The 21,239-nt window shown below is 48.2% G+C and overlaps 1 protein-coding gene across 6 annotated transcripts in view; it reads left to right on the top strand.

The window, feature by feature from the left end:
- Positions 1-21,239, top strand: part of GRID1 (glutamate ionotropic receptor delta type subunit 1) — a 722,825-nt gene that overhangs the window by 995 nt on the left and 700,591 nt on the right. For all 6 annotated transcript variants that reach the window (XM_082222335.1, XM_082222336.1, XM_082222334.1 and 3 more), the window contains exon 2: positions 3,148-3,303. In XM_082222335.1, coding sequence (XP_082078461.1) covers positions 3,148-3,303 — 156 coding nt within the window. The remainder of the gene's footprint in view (positions 1-3,147; positions 3,304-21,239) is intronic.

Here is a 21,239-nt window from a genome sequence, read left to right as displayed (position 1 = left end):
CTTGCAGTTGCTTTCCTAAGCAAACCCTTTCTGTGGCTTTGGACCTGTTTGCGCCTATATTACTCTCCACTTCCGAGGAGGAGGAGGAAGAGGAAGATGAGGAGGTGGTCACACACACCACCAACCCCCACCTGAAAAGCTCTCCATAGGGAAAACTTTGGAGAGGGACTTTCCATCTGCCCGGGCAGGTGTGGTTCTCCCAAGCCCGGACTGTGGGAGGCACACAACTGCCACTTTCAAGTTAGCTGGTGTGTTTTTGCCGGCGGTGGGGGGGGGGGGGAGAGATTGCAGGTGGCAAAGGAACGTAGTGTGGGTGCTCTGTCTGTCTGTCATTGGACTGGATGAGATTTCATTGGTGGATTACTGAGCACCGTGGTTGGGGGTGGGGTGCGGTAGGGGGTCTCAAAGGTTGGATCGGGAGAAGAGGAAGCCGGAAAGGGAGAAGGGAGATCCGGGGTTCCCTAAAAGGAACTTTGAAGGAGAACGGTGGCTCGTGCCAAAGGGGGGGTGGTGGTGGCAGACTTTCTTCCTTGAAATTAAATAAAAGCAAAGGCCAGACTCTGCAGGGATCAGCAGGAAGAAGGAAATGAGTGTGTGTATGAGAGAGAGAGAGAGAGAGAGAGAGAGAGAGAGAGAGAGAGAGAGAGAGAGAGAAGGGAGCCTGGGGAGCTTTTGATTCCCAGGGGTCCTGGTGAAGGGAGGCACGGGAAAGCTCACTAGTGAGAGGCAATGCGATGGAAAAGGCTGGAGAAAAACCCAAGCAAGAGGCTCCAGCAGATGATGACATCTTTTTTAAAAACTTCGTAGAAATCTTTTTTTAAAAAAATCAAATCAGAGGAAAGGTCTCCTCCCCGAAGGCGGGGAGAAGAGAGAGAAAGGAGAAGGGGGGGGGGGGAGAGAAGGAAAGGCGTGTGGTCAGGCTGGAGGGAAAAAGAGGGGTGGGAATGATTTCGGGTCCGCTCGGTGGTGGCTGATGGTAAACTCGTCCTTCTCTACTACCCCGCGTGCTCCTCTCCCGATGCCTTAAGCAGGAGGCTGGCGAGAGCAGGCCAAACAGCATTGCGGATCCCTTAAAAAAGATCGATTGGGGAGGGGAGGAGGGAGTCTGCTGTGCTACAGCTAGGTTCGGAAAGACTTTAGAGTTCTCCCCCATCACCCCAACCCCAAAGGGAGAGCGGCTAAACTTTAACTTCAGCTGCGTGAAGGAACCGGCTCAGGATGGGCGACTCTTGACGTCGGATTTCAGAGGGGCGCGCAAAGCTAGGCACCTGCAGATAAAGTATCCCCCCAAATCTCCCTGTACCTGTGGATGAAGGATTCTGTTCTAGTCAGATCTCAGCCCTGCCCCCTTAGTCTCTCAGCCACCTGCCTCCCGCTCAAGTGGAGGGCGGGAAGAGGAGGCTGCGAGCAAGGATGATGGCTTCTCCAGGTTGAAAAGCGAAGCTGAACTTCGCTTTGGAATTTTGCGCACGGTGTGAGCATCTGGTTGGCATTTAAAGGCGCAGGAGAGACGTGAATAATAAGTTAGAGAGGCGGAACGTAGAGGTGGGTGGCGTGTGAGGATGAGCAGAATAATATGCTTAGGCTATTTCCCCCCCCCCAAAAAAAAACAAAATAACAGAGTAAAAAACCCCCCACCACTATATATTTACCTCTCTCCTCTCTCTTCACGCTCAAAGCAGGGGTATATTATGTAAGGCTTATCGCCAGATGTTTTCCTGCTAGCTGCATAACCAAGGCTCTGAAATTAAAAGCTTTCAGGTTACTGAACACAAAGCTCAGATCTCCGTTAATATGGGGCGATGCGCAGGAGGGAAGTGACGGGCAGCCCTAAGAACAGAAGGGGGGGGGGGACCCATTCCGGAGGCTGACGCGTAGGTGTTGTGTTGTCCTACCTTTTTGCGGATAAAACTTTTAGGAAGCCTTTCCTCCGCCTCCCCCACCCCGCGTGTCTACATCTATATAAATCAACACAGGCTAAAATCCCAAGAGCCGAGTGGAACCCCAAGCTCACGCTGCTTATAAATTGGACTGTACAGTCTGCAGGCTCACGAGCTCGCCCACTGGCTAAAGCTGAGCAGGTCTGGGTCTGGTCAGCGCCTGGTTGGGCAGTCCCCTGGGCACCGCAGCCACGCAGCCTTGGCACTCGAAAAAGCAGAACATATATATTTGCAAGCAAACGAACAAGAAATGTGGTTGCCCTCTGCCACAGGGCTTCATAACCGGAAAAAATCTCATTGATCCCCACAACCCCTGAGCAAGGGAAGAGGAGAAGGTTCCCATCGCAGCGCTCCTTTCTGCCTTGGGAATAAGGACTCTTTAGCTGCCCGTGGTGTCACAGAGGACTTGCCCTTGGTGAATTTAAGGCACAAGGGAGCGGGAAGTTCTCCTGCCAAGCCGTGGCCTGGCCCGCAGAAACGCTTTCGGGAAGGCCTCGGGCATGTCCTCTGCCCCACACATCCCTCCTTCAAGGCAAGTCCAGGACAGCAGCTAGGATGGTCCGGCCTTGTCATTTTTATTGAGTGGAGCTCAGCTGAGCAAACTTCCAAGAGCTCAGTCGCGCGAGTTCTTCTTTAGCTCTCCTGTTGTAACAGCAGGGCTACGAGCGAGCGGCTTCCTCCCCTTTCAATGCATGCTAGTTCTGGGTGAACACAAAAACCTGCTTTTTATCGTTGCAGGCCAGTGGTCCACCTAAGCCAGTGTTGTCCACACGGACGGGCAGCAACCCCCCAGGTCTTCAGGCAGCCGACTCCCGCAGCTCGGCCCGGAGAGACCGGGGATTGAACCCGGCACCTTCTGCGCGCAAAACTGATGCTCCTGACCCTTCCCCAGCCCGCATCTGTAGCTGTGTGAATCTGGGACAGGCTTGCGCACTTGTTGCAGGAGTAAAAAAAGGCCAGTTCGGGGTGTGTGGCTCCGTCAAGAAGCAGTCAGTGGGCACGACCCCTTTTGAGTAGGCTTAAATCACCCCGCGGTTTAGGAGATTGGGAAGTATATGTGCATGGTAAGTTGAGGGACGAGCGTAGATAAAGTAGCCTTCGGAGTAGAAAGCCTTTCTGGGTTCACCTTCACGCCACTGGCACGGCCTTTCCTTCCAATATGCTGGTAATGGGGATGATGGTTTATTTGTCCTCCACCCCCCAACAGGTGCCATATTTGAAGGCAACTCGGCCAAGGACGACGAGATCTTCAAGCAGGCGGTGGCGGACTTGAGCCTCAACGATGACATCTTGCAGAGCGAGAAAATCACGTACACGATCAAACTCATAGAAGCCAACAACCCCTTCCACGCCGTCCAGGAAGGTAAGGGCGACCGCGAAGGAGAAAAGAGGGGCTCGCGACGCCTTGGCCTCCAATGCGCCCCGGGAACTTGGAGAGGGCGCGAGAGATCTACTCAGGCTGGGCGGCTCTCTCCCTAGAGGCGCTGTAGACGGCGGGGGCAGCAGGAGGAGATCTGGGCAGTAGTCGATCTCTTTAGCTGTTGCTATGCCCGGAGAGCTTTTGCCTTTCTCGCCGATCTCTCCTTTTGCGCGCGGGATTCAGGGAGGGCGCTTTGCCTAGCCAAGCCTGCGGTTCCCACGCGCCCGCCCCCCTTCTCTTTCTGTCTCTGGGAGGGGCTTCGACCCCCACCCGGGGGTAGGAGGGGGGGGAAGGGAGCAGGCAGCTGCCTGGCAGGGCCTGTGGCACAAAGCGGACGTTGTTTGCCGGCGGAGGTTGTGTGTGCGTGCGTGTGGTTTTTTTTTTGCTGCGCGGCCTGGCTGAAAACTTTCCTTTCGGCCAAAGGTTGGCGCTGTTTGCCAAGGAAAAAAGCAAGCGGGGAGCGAATGAAAGCTGCAGGAGGTGTTTCGAGCGCCTTGGAGAGGCGAGCATCCTCTGGCCTTGCTTGAAGCGCTGGCTGGAGGAGTTGGTCGCTGGTTTGGAAGCCCTGAAACGAAGTGAAAGGATAAATCAGTGCAGCGCTGTCGGGCGCAGACGCGCCAGCTGCCTAAAGAAATCCGAGGCTCTCTGTGTGCGGCTGTGTGGTTGTGAGTGTGTGTATACACACAGGCATATTGGAAAGGCCTGCAAGCCAGATCCTTGGAAACCTATAATCCTGGTGGGTTTCTAGTGTGCTGTGGTTTACAGCCTTAAAGAGGAATGGAAGTGGATGAAGGGAGGGCGGTTTCTTAAAGTGGAGAAAAGGATCGAGGGACATGAAATATTCCGGTGTGGATGAAAGAGGAACACCTTTAGATATTGATATATTGCCTGTGGAAAGAGCTTTTGCAGGGCAACAGGTGGATTAATTTGTGCCCATAACTGGAGGCTTCCAAGGTTCTTCAAAAGGAAATTGCTGCCTTTAAGACAGGTGTGGCATAGCTGTGGCTTTCCAGATGTGGCTGGACTCCAACTCCCATCAGTCCTGACCAGCATAGCCAATGGCCAGGGATGAGAGGAGTTGTGGTCTAGCAGTCTCTAGGCAGGACTGCAGCTTCTCCACCTTTAAGAATAACAATGATAAAAAATATTATAACCCTATTCACTCCATTATAGAAAGTGAGACTTGCCTGTGTGAGTAAACATGCATATGATCTGCCTTGCCCAAATCTTTTTCCTGGTTGCAAAGGGTTGGTTCTGTGTCTTTTGAAGAAGGAAGGGCAGGATTGGTAGCTTAGAGGGAGAGAAATGCTGAAACTGAAGGTGTAGGAAATGGGAGCAGCATGAAGTGTTTTGCAGGGTGATGGGTTTGATGCTGTGTGGATGAATGGCCCGTGGCTTCTGCAAGGAAAGTCCCTAATCAGTTTGTTAACCAACAAGGTGTTTGTGAGATTCTTTGCTGTTTCTTGCTACCCTCACCCTTTTAAATACTGTATTCCAGATGATGTGAGAAAGTGTTATGGTGTGGTATTTTCCCCCTGTGTTTTGCAGTATCTCTACTCTTCTGTTTAGTCTTGGCCTATGGAGAGTCTATCCCTGCAGCAGGGAACTGAGGATAGGTGTGTGTTTGGCTATGCCGTGAACAAAACATGTTATCCGATGTTCTGAACTGCTGCCAGAACTATTTAAAAACGAAAGAACAGGGACAGGGAGGTGGGAGGAGGGCAACTAAACAGCAGATTTGTGATCTGAACATTTCCTCCAACCCTGGTCTTGTTTTGTGGCACCTGTCAATCTACCATCCTGTTGGCAAGGGGACAGGAGACCCAAAGAGAAATATTAATTGGATAAGCACAAAGAAGAGCTGTTTCAGGACTCTTGTGTCCTACCCATCCCGGATGTGCTTTTTATGGCAATAAATAGGATACATTGTACGTGATCAGGAGTCGCATGTAGGAATTATCACCTAGTGTGGTGTTTTCTGAAGGGTTTTATTTTGAAAGGGGACCTACTTGCATGAAAGGAATGAATGAATGGTCGTTTTAGAAAGAGAGGGGATGTAAATGCAGGAGAAAGGGTGGGAGAAAAGCATACTACATCTAGATTTTTCTTGAGCCTGACCTGTGAGATCAGGCTTAGTTACTTGAAATGCGCAACTGTCACAGCATCTTTCTGTTGTAGCTACAAATAAAGCAGCATGGAAATCATGTGATAACCCGAATCTCTCCAAGTCTAGGTTCTGATCAACTGGTCAGCCTAGATGATGGAGGCAGGCAAATTGCCAACCGATATGATGTACAAATGCATTTTATTTGTGTGTTCTTGCCATGCAGCCAGTAATTCCATACAGACTTAAAGATGGTTCAGATAGGCCAGCTTAAATGACAGTCTGCAAACTATCCTCAAGTTCAAAAGGTTAAGACAGTAGCTGGGCAGGTAAATGAGTTCAAATCACAGAAGAGAACATCCTAGATCCTGCCTCAGATTAGGAATGTTATGTGGGGGGAGTTTGGTAAAGAAGTCGAGACTGGTTACCGGATGCGTTACTTCAGCAGCTGTGTTGCTCAGTAGCAGTTCTCCAGAAAAGGAAAGCTATTTATATGCCTATCAGGGGATGATTAGCTGCTTGTGCTTAAAATAGTGCCCCTTCAGAGTTTGTGCGACCCACAAACCTCTGTGTGTGACAGAGCTCCTCAGACATGTCTGCTCTAGTCACTTGTAGAGTCCGACAGTGGCTGTCTGCGGAAGCGCTTCCAGCAAAGAAGTTCCTTAACGGAAACGCGTCTCCTGGACTCACGACGTGACAGCTTCCGGCGAAGCATAGGTCTCCCTGCAGTTGCTTCTGACACCTCCCCGCTATTTTCGCTCGAAGTGTCTCTCACCCCTTTCTCTCCCCTTCTGCTTCCTGCCTGGGCTGCTGCGTATCTCTCAGCATTACTGAGATCCTCCTCCAGAGACCCCGCGCTCCCCCTACTGGTCCCTGCTTTAGCTGTTGACTTTCTCCCAGTCTCTGGGAGCCCTACCACTTCCCTTTCCTCCGATGTCAGTTCCCTGACATCCACCTCCCCTCCAGGGCCCCCCTCTCCCCCGCCCCTACTCTCTCCTCTGGGCGGTGAGGAGCTGAAACCCCTAAAAGAATCCTCCTCATCTTCCGACGTCTCGAACATTTCCCTCCATCGGTCTTCGTTCCGACTCGCTGAATCCTCCTCCACCTCGGAATCAGCGAACCCCTCCAACTCTTCTTCTTCGTCGGTGGTGGCGAAGTATTCCCTCCGGAACCTCGCCACTGGCTGGGGTTTCCGAGGGAATCTCTGATGAAAAGTTTCAATCAAAACCTCGTCATCTACATCCTCTGCCCTGACCCAGGTGTTTTCCGACTCCGGCTCCCCTTCCCACATTACCAAATACTCTACTTGCTCTCCCCTCCACCTGGAATCGAGAATCTCCGCTACATGGTAGCTGTGTTCTTTTTCCTCCATAGCTGGTCCCCTATTGACCCTCCCCTCTCTGTCCCCTATATACGGTGACAGCAATGATCTGTGGAACACTGGGTGCAACTTCATGTGGTTAGGTAACCGGAGTCTGAAAGCCACTGGGTTGACCTGTTGCGTGACTTCAAATGGGCCCAGTCTTTTGGGTCTTAACTTCTTACAACCTCCTTTAAATGGTAACCCTTGGGTGGACAACCACACCTGATCCCCCACCCTAATGCTTTCTCCTTCCCTTCTGGTTTTGTCTGCCTGCCTCTTATATTCCTCCTTCGCCCTGTTTAAATTAAGTTGGAGCTGGCGATGGATCGCTTCCATTTCTTCAACGAACTGTTCTGCGGCTGGAACGCTCCAGTTCTCCCCCTCCCCCCCTGGGAAGGCTCGGGGATGACACCCGTGATTGGCCAAAAAAGGGCTCATTCCCGTGGACACGTTCTCCGCATTGTTATAGGCAAATTCTGCCAACGCCAGCTTCTCCACCCAATCATTCTCTCTGTCATTCACATAACACCTCAAATATTGCTGGAGGACACCATTAGCTCTTTCCGCCTGCCCGTTGGTTTCTGGATGACGGGCAGTTGAGAAATTCACCTCTACATGCAATAAGCTCATGAGCTTCCTCCAGAACCTGGAAGTAAATTGTTTCCCTCGGTCCGAAACCACCCTCAAGGGGGCACCATGCAATCTAAACACATTTTCCACAAACAATTTAGCGGTTTCTTCTGCTGTGACCGCATGTGAGCAGGCTATAAAGTGGGCCATCTTGGTTAACAGGTCTACCACAACCATAATGGCTGTCTTCCCTTTGGACCTGGGCAGATCAGTCATAAAATCTATTGCCACTGCCTCCCATGGTCTTTCCGGCGTGGGTAGTGGTTCTAATAAACCTGCCGGTGCCCGCCTCTCCCCCTTGGCTCGTTGACATCGGTCACACCCTCTCACATACTCCCGCACATCTTCCCTGACCTTGGGCCACCAGAATTCCCTGGTAACCAGCCACATGGTTTTGTGTTGCCCAAAATGCCCTGCTGTGGGGCTATCGTGCAGTTGCTTGAGTACCTTTTCCCTCAATTCTCCTTCAGGTACGTATAACGCTCCCTTGTAGTACAACGCCCCGTTTCTCTCCTCAAAACCCCCGGGTTTGTCTCCCTCCCTCCTGAGACCCCTGAGTTTGTCCTGGGCATATTCATCCTGCACCGTTCCCTCTATCAGTTCCCTTAGCCCCACCAGTGCTGCTGAGACAGTCCGTGATGGGCGCCGTCAGGTGAGCGAAGTTTCGGATGAACTTACGATAAAAGTTTCCAAACCCTAGGAACCTCTGCACATCCTTCTTAGTCTTGGGGGTTTTCCATTCCAGCACCGCTTGAACCTTGCCGGGGTCCATGGCCAACCCCTTGTCTGACAAGCGGTACCCCAGGAATTCCACCTCCTTGGTATGAAACTGACACTTCTCCAGTTTCACCCACAGTCTGTTGGCATGCAGCCTGCTCAACACTTCTCTGACGTCTCTCACATGTTGCTCCTCATTCTCCGAATACACCAACACGTCATCTAAGAAGGCCACGCAATTCTTGTAGAGCAAAGGCCCCAGTACATGGTTCATAAAGGCTTGAAAACACGCGGAGCCTGCTTGTAATCCAAAAGGCATAACGAGATATTCAAATGCCCCCAAAGGGGTGAACATGGTGGTCTTCCATTCATCCCCTTTCCTTATACGTATCAGGTTGTACGCCCCCCTTAGGTCCAGCTTTGTAAAAATCTTTCCTTTTCGCACCCTGGTCAAAATATCATCAATCCTGGGCATAGGAAAAGCCACCGGCTCTGTCACTGCATTTAGGGCCCGAAAGTCACATACCAGTCTCGGCTTGTCCGTGTTCTTTTTATCCACAAAAAACACTGGGCTACCCCCCGCTGCCTTGGACTCTCTGATGAAGCCTCTCTTCAGGTTCTTGTCAATGAACGCTCGCAACTCCTGCATCTCCCTGTCTGACATGGCATACAACCTGCCTACAGGAAGCTGTGCTCCAGGGAGTAAATTGATCTGGCAATCAAAGGGCCTATGCGGGGGTAGTTGGTCAGCTTCCTTCTCGCTGAACACGTCGCTGAGATCAGCATACTGTGATGGCACCTTCCCCTTCTCCATCACTTCCGTCCCTGCTAGGGTGGCTTGGGCCCCTGCTGACCCCTTTTCCCCCCTGCAGTGTTCTAAGCAATGTGCGGAACCGAAGGAAACCACTCTTTGATGCCAGCCCACCAGCGGATCATGTAGGGCTAGCCAGCTCATTCCCAAAATAATGGGAGCGCCTCCCAAGGTGGCCACATTAAACGCTATCAGTTCTGTGTGCCTTGCCACCCTCATTATCATTGGGATGGTCTGCAAGCTGACGCCTCCTCCCAACAGTTCTCTGCCATCGATCGTGGTCACCTACAGGGGGTTGCTTAAGGGGATAGTCTGTATCTGGTGTTCAGCCGCAAACTCCTTGCTCATGAAATTGCAGGAGCTGCCTGAGTCCAACAGCGCCTTTATTTTTAGGGGGTGTCCATTTTGCAACTCTAGCGACACTTCAATCACTAGAGCAGGTCGAGGAGCTTCTGGCACTGGCACTTGGGAAAGGGGCACTTTCACTGCTCTTTGGCCTGGCTGCCGTGCCCTGCTGGCAACCAGGCGTTGGCTTTTACCTGCTCCGTTTCTCCCTGCTCTTCCCCCTCAACAGTTCCCACCATCCCTTGCCATTCCTTCCTCTGGGGGCAGACTCTGGCAAAGTGGCCTGGCTGTTGGCAGAGATAGCATTTCCGGGGTCCCTTTCCCTCCTTCTTCGCCCCCTCACTGGGCTTTGAAACTGCGCGCGCGCGGGCTGTTCCGATTTCCATCGGCTCTGCCGGCGGGAAAGCTGGCTCAGGAATGTCTGGAATGCGTAACTCCTTCCAACGTTCCCCTCTCCCTTCCCGCCTCTCCAAGGCTCTTGCTTCCTGGCGCGCTCCAATGGTCAGCGCAGATTTGGTCAGCTGATCCATAGACACCGCCCTGGGGCTCCTGGCCAGCTCGTCTTTCACAGCTGAAGAAAGACCTTCTTCAAATAGCATTTGAATGGGTGCTGCCGATAAATCCCACCCCAATCTGTGAATCAGCATGGTAAATTCAGTCCAGTACTCACGGACAGATCTGCTTCCCTGCTTGCAAGCCATTAGCTGTCTGCGCACTCCCCCCTCCTCAATATCGCTGGAGAACATGATATCCATTGCACGAAAGAATTTCATAGCGTCCTTCAGGATATCGTTGTGCGTTGCCATCAGGGGTCGAACCCAGTCCCGCGCCCCCTTCTCAAGATGCCCAATTACGAAAGCAACTCGGGATTCCTCATCAGGGAACTCATCAAACTGCACATTCAGGGCATATTGCATTTCAGTCCTAAAGGCATGGTAATCCTTGGGGTCCCCCCCAAACTTCTGCACTAATCCTGGTACCTTTCTGGGGAACTGAGTGGTTCTCCCCTTCTTGTCTGCATCTTGAGCCCTCCTCTCCTCGAGCCTCGCCGTCTGCAGCGCAAGTTGGACCTCCAATGCTCGGTATCTGTCTTCCAAGCTTGGACCAGCTCCACCCCCTGCGGCTCCGGCTCCTGCTGGGTCGCTCATGATGCCTTCTCCTGCACAGGCAGCGTACAGAGACTGTCGGACTGCTATCAGGGGATGATTAGCTGCTTGTGCTTAAAATAGTGCCCCTTCAGAGTTTGTGCGACCCACAAACCTCTGTGTGTGACAGAGCTCCTCAGACATGTCTGCTCTAGTCACTTGTAGAGTCCGACAGTGGCTGTCTGCGGAAGCGCTTCCAGCAAAGAAGTTCCTTAACGGAAACGCGTCTCCTGGACTCACGACGTGACAGCTTCCGGCGAAGCATAGGTCTCCCTGCAGTTGCTTCTGACACCTCCCCGCTATTTTCGCTCGAAGTGTCTCTCACCCCTTTCTCTCCCCTTCTGCTTCCTGCCTGGGCTGCTGCGTATCTCTCAGCATTACTGAGATCCTCCTCCAGAGACCCCGCGCTCCCCCTACTGGTCCCTGCTTTAGCTGTTGACTTTCTCCCAGTCTCTGGGAGCCCTACCACTTCCCTTTCCTCCGATGTCAGTTCCCTGACAATGCCTTAGCAATATTACTATTCTCTCCCCTCCCCTGAATGATGAATCATTAAGCCTTTCTTACCATGCATTGGAAATAGTTATTCCACCCCCCCCCCTTGTCAAAATTCATGCATGCTTGTATGGGTTCTTGTTGGCTCAGCACATTTTAATGAATTTTTTTCTGGATCGTTCCCATCAAACCTCACCTCGGTTATTTGCACTTATTATAGCATATTATATTTAAATTGCTCTTTTTACTGGTGCTTTGTGCTCTCTCGGGTGTCTTTGACAATTTTCTACTTGGGGGCAGGCTTTCGCTTTCCATGAGATGCCAAGTTACTGGGGAAGACAACCTTTTTATTTTAGTGTTGACATCAGTTTTTGCCCATAGCAAGATGGCAAGGCTCAAGGAAGGTTCAGAAGCCAGTTACTGTCCTGGGCTTGCGCAGCACAATCCTGTGCAAGTTTACTTGGAAGTAAGTCCTGCTGTGTTCAATGGGACTTATTCCCAAGTAAGTGTTTCTTGCAGAGATTGGGAACCTGTGACCCTCCCAGGTGTTGTTGGACTCAAACCCTCATCAACACCTGCCAACATGGCCAACAGTCAGGGATAATGGGGACTGTAGTTCCAACAACCTTGCATGACTCTGCCGACAACATGGAGGGCTGCAGATTTTTCATCCCTGCTTTATATCATTGCTGCCTTAATGTATGACAGTGCAGCAGCGGCAGCAAGCGATGCAACATTTGAGTTGTGTGTGTGTGTGCTTCCTATTGCATTATCTTGCACTTGAAACTAGCAGAGAATAGGGGAGTTGATTATTGTCAAAAGTTTTAGCGTACAATCAGATATTCATAAAGCTACAAAGGATCAGTGGCCTATTTTGCAGCTGATTCATATTCATGGAAGTCACAGCAGTTGGATAGCTGAAATAGCATTTTGAACAGTGTCTCCTTGCGCAACCTTACAGCATCTCCTTCCCTGGTTTGATTGCATTTGGGATTTAAAATATGACACCCAAGCAGAGAACGGAAGCATTTGGAGCACAGAAGGCTTGTATTTTCTTCCTTTGCATGGTGTGCATCCAGACACAGATATATGTATATAAAATTTGTGGTGTTTCAGTTCTATATCGGATGAAGAAGCTATGACAAAGCTAATGTATGAGGCATACTCTGGAGAGTCCAGGAAAGAGTCTAGTCATATTTTAATCTGTTTTGGTACAGCTCATTAGGCATTGCAAAATTTTCTGCAAGACCCTGATAGGTGTTGTTTTAAACTGTCCACTCATGGGCAGTAGGCCTCTAAAATTAGAAACTCTCCCTAAGCAGAAGCTGATAAGCTGGAGGGCAGATGGGATGCTGGATAAATGTTACAATTCTACTTAAGAACTACCTCTTTTGGGGAAGTTAATATGTGCTTCTCTCTCCTGGGGAGGACGACAGAGTGATCAGCTGTTCATTCAAGGGGTGTCAGAACTTTGACACGATGGGTGAGTGAAGATGATAGTGGTAGCTCTATCTTGATTTCCAGGCTTCTTGTTGGTGTTAGACAGACGATTCTCTCTCTCCCCCCCCCATCGTTTTAATTTTCTTTTCTTTGCTGTTATACAGTGTGCTGACAGAATGATGCATGGATGAGCCAGGAGCCATACCACTGCTCTGTAGTATCGTTTTGGACTGCATTCTGCTGTCACTCTTACCGTTTGTTATCTTAGTGCTGTTGGTTTTTTGCTCTGCTTGTTTTCCATGCAACTTTGCTAAGAGCTGTCAAAATGAAAGAAAAGATGAAGCAAGTCAACTGACCTGCTCTGCGAGGACGGTGCTACGGCAGCTGCACTAAGGCCCTAAGGTGTAAAATGTTTTGTTTTGATGCTCCGTGCTTTCGTGAGCAGCGCTATACAGCAAACATTAGCGTAGCTGCAGAAGCATTTATGGTCTGTTCCTATGGTGATTTGTGCCAACGAACACCTTCGAGTAGGTATTCAACATAGCCTAATCTGCGTGTTGCCTGAATAGTACGGATGGTGTCTAGCCATGGTTGATGCTCCTTTACAGTATATATAATCATGGGCGTAGCCTATGGTTACCAGATGTCACCATTTCCCAGGGACAGTCCCCAGATTTACAAATCTGTCCCTGTACAAAATCTGTCCCTGGAATGTCCCCAGATTTCATTTAATGTCCCTGGATTTATATTTTAAGTGTTGTAGATTTATCAGTAGGGAATGAATGTTGCGTGATTGGTTCAATGGCACAAGACACATTATATGGGGACTTCTGGTGAGGCAAAATGGTGGGTGCCACAGCAGCGAGAAGCTCCTGAAGCCAGCCAGATCCAACTGTGCTACCAGTCTGGCTCCGGGCTGCTGAGAGGGAACCAGGGATGCCTGGCACATCAACAGGGGGAACCGCTGACACCCCCCCACAACCCAAATTGAGCCAGGAGCAAGAGCGGCTGGCCGACTGCCCAGTGGTGCTCTGGGGCCAGTAAAAACCCTGGAGCCGATGCAGGGAGAAGGAAGAGAGGAGAAGGAGAAGGAAGGGAGAGAAAGAGGAAGGAGAAAAAAGAGGAGAGCGCTGAGCTTGCTGCGCTGCTGCTGCCACTGAGGAGGAGAGTTAGGAGAGCACCAGGAGGGCAAGGACATGTGGCCAAGGCCAGGCTCGACCCAAGCCTACTCCACGGTGGCTAAGCTCCAAGAGAGCAGGCTAGGGCCCAGTGGAAGGCCACGCAAAGAGACCACAGAAGAGAAGATATTACTTCTTTTTAAAATAAATAAAGATTTTTTAAAATAACTTTCTTTTCAAAAAAAAAGTGTCCCCAGATTCTTTGATAAAAGTCTGGTAACCTTAGTATAGCAAGGATTTTTGTTGGGGGTGGATCAGGACTTGGTTGGGGAGGCAGGACTTTTTTGGGGGGAGGGGGCACAGAAACGATGTGATTTGTCAGTTAGTTAAGTAATTCTATTATTTTACTTGATCTAGGGAGGGCAGCTCCCCCCTGCCCCCCCTGGCTATGCTCACATATATAATGGCCATGTCAGTGCTTGCAGTCATCACTGGCTAGGCAGGGCCTATGGCTGTGGAAACCTCTTGTGTGATCCCTCCGTCACCTTTTCAGAGCATTATGGGATGCAACCACAGATCAGTCACATGGCTCTCTGGGAAGCCTGTGAATTCGGCCTATGATGCCACACCAGTGCTGGAGAGATGTTGCTCAAGAGCTGTAAACAGCGATATTAACGATAGAGGTGCCCAGGGTACCAGTGTTCCTTCTTTTGGAGAAGGTCAAGTAAGAAGTGAGGCAAGCTACTGTATTTTTTGCTGTATAAGACTCACTTTTTCCCTCCTAAAAAGTAAGGGGAAATGTGTGTGCATCTTATGGAGTGAATGCAGGCTGCGCAGCTATCCCAGAAGCCAGAACAGCAAGAGGGATTGCTGCTTTCAATGCGCAGTGATCTCTCTTGCTGTTCTGGCTTCTGGGATTCAGAATATTTTTTTTCTTGTTTTCCTCCTCCAAGAACTAGGTGCGTTTTATGGTCTGGTGCGTCTTATAGAGCGAAAAATATGGCATATCTTGGCTGTGGTTATGGTTGTGGTTGTCCATCAGTCAACAGGTATTTGTGCTCTTGCACAGGTGAGGATCTTGCAAGAAGTGGACTGTATCTACATTTATTCACAAGTGTATGTCTCTTTGCCTCTTTTCACTCAGCTTTAAAATAAAAACCATCCATCAAGATTCTAGCACAGAGAGAGGATTTCCTGCAGTACCTTTGTGCCCAGGTGGAATACTATCTGCTTCTAGATAGGTTCTCGCACCCCTGTAGCTAAGCAAACCCTGAGTTGCTTGTGTTAAGTAGAACACATGAGATCACCCATAAAGAATGTACGTCTATATTTTTTGGAGGTCCTGTCAGGTGTTATTCTGTCCATGAATATGAATCAAGTTACGTGAGAGAAATGACTATATAGTAAATTGTCAAACAATATGTATAGGATAAGAAAATATGGTATGAAAGCATGGAATACATGCAAAAATGCAATAGTGGTAGTTGAAATAAGCAAAAAACAAAATAAGACAGCTTTCTAAGGATCCTTGAGGACCATACTTAAATGATCTCCTCAGCTTGTCCCAAAGGAGGAGGAAAAGGCAGCCATAATAATGTAAGGGACTGAGATGTCAAAAGCCTTCCCAGATCTTCTCTAAACTGGTTCTAACATTTACACCCTTTAAACTCTCATAGGTCAGCAATAATCCCCAATAACATTTTTTTTTTGGGGGGGGGATCATCGCTATGCACCGTATATTTAAAACACTGTTACACCACTTTGGGCTTCCCCCAAAGAATCCTGGGAACTGTAGTTTTCCCCCAAGAGACTGAGAGTTGTAAGGAGATCCCATTTACCCTCACAGAACTCTACAATTCCCAGAGTTCCTCAGGAAGAAGGATTGGTTGTTAAACCAATCTGGGAACTGTAGTGTTGTGAGGGGCATCCTAAGTATATATAAAGCCTAAGGGTAGACAGAGGTGGCATGTAAAATAGCAGCACATTTTAAAGAGTGCTCTCATCTGCTTCCCTTTCTATTGCACTCATAGAGTGTGGACAGCGAAAAACCACTAAAGGAATAGACATAGACACAGGGGTGTTTGAGCCATTGAGAGAGAATGGTTAATATGAGAGCATTATTTAGATTTATCATTCCCTTCCTCCACCTCAGTTACTGATCACTGTTATATTCTAAAAGAGAGGCGTTTCACACCATTTGTTTTTGGGTGTGTACAGATGGTAGAAGGATGAACTAAAGTGAAATCAACACTAGTTGGTCCAGAAAGGAAGGAGAACATAACCAATTCTATAGGAATGAAGTGGCACTTTCTGGCTGTGTTCTGAAGTAAAAGTTTACTGGAAGAAACTCAAGGAAGCGATAATGAAATTGGGGGCTTAGCAGAAGATCCTCCTCATTCTGTTGGCATAGCATGCAAATTTTGGAAAATCATAATAAGACAGAACTCATCTGTTTACGGGAACAGCAAATGTTAAAAGAATTAGAGGATAAAGAAATTTCTATTAAAGAGGTTATTTGACTACACCGTCATGTACAAGTTAGCTAATTTATATATGAGTTAAAGGGAAGATATGGAAAGGAGACATGTGAGAGTAGCTGGTTATTTATTATTTGTGGCATCCGTACTTTATACGACTTTAGATTATTGTGAACATAGTTTTGATTTTTAAAGACGACAAAAAAATGCCACAAGGATTATAGTGTGCAAGCAGATAACCAATCTTGGCAAGTACTCAAAACAACACAAATTAAAGTGACAACTATGAGCTGTTTCATACATGCACTTTCATCATTTGATGGCTTAGGATCTAATGATGTGCATCTGTGAATGATCCATCACAGATCAAAACACTAGAGAGAGAGACTCTTCATAGCATGTCACATTGACTCAGTTACAAGGCTTTTTCGGTGGAGTTGGTTCATCTATCTGTGAGCTATTCAGAAATTAACTGATATGCAGGCATGTGTGAATTACACTGATATGTGGCATCAAGGCTATGCAAACATTTCAGCAAAGGATCAGCTTCACACTTCTAGGCACTGCATGTGATCACTCCCTTGGGAATGCTCCCAGCCTAACTTGGAATCTTGATTTGCAAGGCTATAGCAGCAGTTTTCAAACTTGCCACCTTCAAGGAATGCTTTTCCTGCTTGCTTGCCATGGGACTCCTGTATATATTGCAGAGGATTCTTGGATGAGCACTAGGTCTGGGCAAAGTGGTCTTCCGAACCTTAGCACAACACTTGTGCAATTACATTGTGTTTAATGACACTTTGTTGCTGTTTAGTCATTTAGTCGTGTCCGACTCTTCGTGACCCCATGGACCAGAGCACGCCAGGCACTCCTGTCTTCCACTGCCTCCCACAGTTTGGTCAAACTCATGTTGGTAGCTTCGAGAACACTGTCCAACCATCTCATCCTCTGTCGTCCCCTTCTCCTTGTGCCCTCCATCTTTCCCAACATTAGGGTCTTTTCCACGAAATCTTCTCTTCTCATGAGGTAGCCAAAGTATTGGAGCCTCAGCTTCAGGATCTGTCCTTCCAGTGAGCACTCAGGGCTGATTTCCTTCAGAATGGATATGTTTGATCTTCTTGCAGTTCACAGGACTCTCAAGAGTCTCCTCCAGCACCACAATTGCATTGTGTTTAATGGAACTTACACCCCAGTAAATATGGATTGGGAGGCTGCTATGGGGCTTCATTTGTTCCCTTGTATTCTGGCATCTTCAGCTGCTTTCTTGACAACCGATTTCATGCTGATTCATTGGGAGGTAGCGTACATATGTGAACTTGCAGAAACCAAACCCGGCTCTCTAGAAAGAACATACGGTTGCATGCATCACTGAGTTTTAATCTGTTCTTTCAATGCTTGCTAAGCACGTGCCAGACACAGTGGAAAGTAGGGGGATCTTTTCCATATTCCTAGAGTCCTGACAGTGTTCCTGCACAATTTGCTAACCAGTCTGCTGCCATTAAATGTTGGTGCTCAGTGGGATGAAAATGCATAATGCTTACCTCCTGGTGCCTTCCGAGACCAAACGCAGACTTGTTTAAGACTACCACCGGGAAGACATCTGCAACACTATCGTCTCGTTCTGCATGTGCTTTTATGCTTATGAGCTGCTTGATTTGATGCTCCTTCTTGGGCCTACATTGAGATGAGCTAGGAATAATGCAGAATAGCTCAGAAGGAAATCCTATTGAATTCAGTGGGACTTTCCGTTAAGTGTGTGTTGGTTTGCAGTCAAATCCTGTTCTTAATACAGTGGTACCTCGGGTTACATACGCTTCAGGTTACATACGCTTCAGGTTACAGACTCTGTTAACCCAGAAATAGTGCTTCAGGATAAGAACTTTGCTTCAGGATGAGAACAGAAATTGTGCTCCGGCGGCGCGGCAGCAGCAGGAGGCACCATTAGCTAAAGTGGTGCTTCAGATTAAGAACAGTTTCAGGTTAAGTATGGACCTCCGGAACGAATTGGCAGGGGGTTGGACTCGATGGCCCTTGTGGTCTCTTCCAACTCTATGATTCTATGATTCTATGAATTAAGTACTTAACGCGAGGTACCACTGTAACAACAACAACAACAACAACAATTATTATTAATAATAATAATTTATAATTTATACCCCGCCCACCTGGCTGGGTTTCCTCAGCCACTCACAACGGAATAAAAAAGCGATAAAATATCAAACATTGAAAACTTCCCTAAACAAGGCTGCCTTCTGATGTCTTCTAAAAGTCAGGTGGTTGTTTATTTCCTTGACATCTGAAGCTTACACTCTGAGTCTTCACCTACTCTGGAGTTTTGTGAATACTAATACTATTAATAAGTAAACTTTTTAAAGTAGTGTTTCTCTGCTGGTGGGTTCTATTCTGCAAATTGCTGTGCAAGAGCTGGTGAAAAACTTTGCACACCTTGAACAGAAAACAAACAAGCATCTCTAGATGTGTGCAAGAGATTGTGTGACAATTTAGAGACCCTCCAAGTGTCTGTATTTTCCAGGGACATCCCTGATTTAGAAAAGCCATCCCAGTTTCTGATTTGATCCCGGAATGTCCCACTTTTCCTTAGGGTGTCCCTATTTTCATTGGATAAATGTTGCAGGGTATGGAATTATCCAACTCCCGAACTGTCAGAAGGCAATTCTGTATAGGGAAGGATTTTTTAATGTTTAATGTTTTGTTATGTTTTTATATATGTTGGAAGCTGCTGGGTGTGATGCATAAATAGCAAAATTATCATTATGGAATGGGACATCCCTATTGTCATCGGAGAAATGTTGGAGGGTATGAACTTATACAAAGCAGCTCTCCCATTTCCCCTCCTTCTTTTGTAGCTGGAAAGAACTTGTACTAAGTTAGGGCTTTCTACTTGCGAAAGAGTAGTTTCACTTGCGGAAGGGTACATTTGGAGACAACCCAGCAGTCCCAACCGTCTTTGTTGAGGTAATGCTTGACGTAACAGTTTCTTGAAGTGTGTACGTATGCAAATGTGTACACAAGAACTGTGAGCCTGTGGCGACACTGATGCCTAACAGGGGAGTGTTCACTGTTGCAAAGTTCTGGCCATGTGCTCCTGTGAAAATGGTCTGCATCACCCTGCTATATGTCAAACTAAGGTAATTTGACATGATGAAGTGTGTGTGCTTTCCCCCTCTTTTGCAGTGTCCATATGCTCATTTTAAGTTCTGGCATTGCAATTGTGTGCTTGAGCACTCTAATTATTTTTTTCCTGCAAAGGTCAGCATGTTAGCACTCTCAATTGCCTTTCCCCCTGCTAAAGTAGAGATGAAACCTGCAATAAGCATAGATGAAGCAGGCGGCTGCCTCGCGCACTGAGAAATTAGGGACATTCTTTCCTTCTTTGCTTTGAAGACAGAGGTCCTTTGGCTGGGACGGGACGATATGGGATGGGGGGGGCAACTCCCATCTCTTGCGGGGGTGCAATTAGTGCCAGCACCGTCAGATTGCAGCTACATCAAAGGCGGCATTTTTTCATCTCCACCAAGCTAAGCAGTTGGCTCCTTACCTCTCTCGCCCTGACCTAGCCACTGTGATCCACGTGACGGTCACCTCCAGACTGGATTATTGTAACTTGCTCTACGTGGGGCTGCCCTTGAGACTGACCCAAAAACTTCAGCGGGTGCAGAATGCCGCGGCGAGACTCCTTACGGGAGCCTCACTGCGAGATCACATTCACCCGGTGCTATACCAGCTGCACTGGCTCCCGGTGGAGTACAGGATCAGTTTTAAGGTGCTGGTTTTAACCTTTAAAGCCCTATACGGCCTAGGACCCTCGTACCTATGGGGCCGCCTCTCCTGGTATGTCCCATAGAGGAACTTACGGTCTTTAAAAAAAACATCTTGAAGTTCCCAGGCCACAGAGAGGTTAGGCTGGCCTCAACTAGAGCCAGGGCTTTTTTGGCTGTGGCTCCAATGGAACGCTCTGTCACAAGAGACTAGGGCCCTGTGGGACTTGACATCTTTCCACAGGGCCTGCAAGACAGAGCTGTTCCACCTTTTGTCAGGGCACAGCCTGACCCCCCTCCTTTGGTAATTCCTCACAGAACTCTAGCCCAATGGTTGCCATCAATTTGATTTGAATTAATTTTATAATGAAATGATTTTAGAAGGTTGTACTATTTTGTTGTTGTCAGCCGCCCTGAGCCTGGCTTCAGCTGGGGAGGGTGGGATATAAACAAAATTTATTATTATTATTATTATTATTATTAGCCGTAATATTTTCTCTGAGGTTGAAATTCCTTGTTTCAGGGAAACAGTGGTGGTGCACTGAGTCTTGGGACCTCCAAAGCAGTGAGTGTAACCTGTAGTTGGCTGAGGATCATCCATAAACTATTGCATTTTCATATAGCCATGGCATGTTGCCCCACCCTAGCCAACGGCCAACCCCTTCCTTGTCACAACTTTGCTGTGGGGCCGGCTAGTTTTGATGCTGTTTTTCTCCGATAGGAAATGAAATATGCTTGGAGTCAAGTGTGAAAGTTCAGTACATAACAAGAAACTTATCCAGTGGAACAGGAGACTATCTAACTAGCATGCAACATCTTGAAAATCTAGCTGAGTGCACATTGGAATTTAGAAGGGATGGTAATTTCCAATGATATGCTAATACCCCAAGCATTTTTTCCTCTGCTTCCTCATTTCCATAGCTTTAAGGCGCTAAGTATATAAAAAAGGGAAAGGCATGTTGAAATGGTTTTCTTTTATGTGATGCCTAATGACTTAACATTTAATGAGGATGTTGGAGACTTGATGATTATTGCACTTGATAGGGTGGTCTTGGGTTTGTGGGTTTTGAATTGCTGGTGAGCTGTCCTTCCCACAGCAACCCTCTGCTTCCCTAGCAAGTCTCTGTTTCCATCTTGGTGCACTGATGTGGCTGCGGTCGCCCTCCCTGACCCCCACTGCTGCTACTACAGCCTCTTGAGCCTTCCTCACCCTGTACATTAATATTATATTAAATATATGCAGTAAGAAATGGGAACAGTAATGATCTCCCTTTAAGGGGGGGGGGGTGGTGGAAACCGAGTGGCATTAATCTAAAAAAAGAAGGGGGAGAAAAACCTGCTGTTTTGGCTGCATTAAGTCTCCCAGCAGGATTTCTCCTGCTTGACCTTATGCAGAGCCATTCCCTTAGCAACTTTTCAAAGCAGAAAGAAAGACAATGTTGAAAAAGAGACTAAAACACT

The sequence above is a fragment of the Podarcis vaucheri genome (genome assembly GCF_965113315.1).
Source record: "Podarcis vaucheri genome assembly, chromosome: 5".
Taxonomy (NCBI): domain Eukaryota; kingdom Metazoa; phylum Chordata; class Lepidosauria; order Squamata; family Lacertidae; genus Podarcis; species Podarcis vaucheri.
The sequence above is the reverse complement of the archived record's forward strand: the minus strand, read 5'-3'. Positions and strand labels throughout refer to the sequence as shown.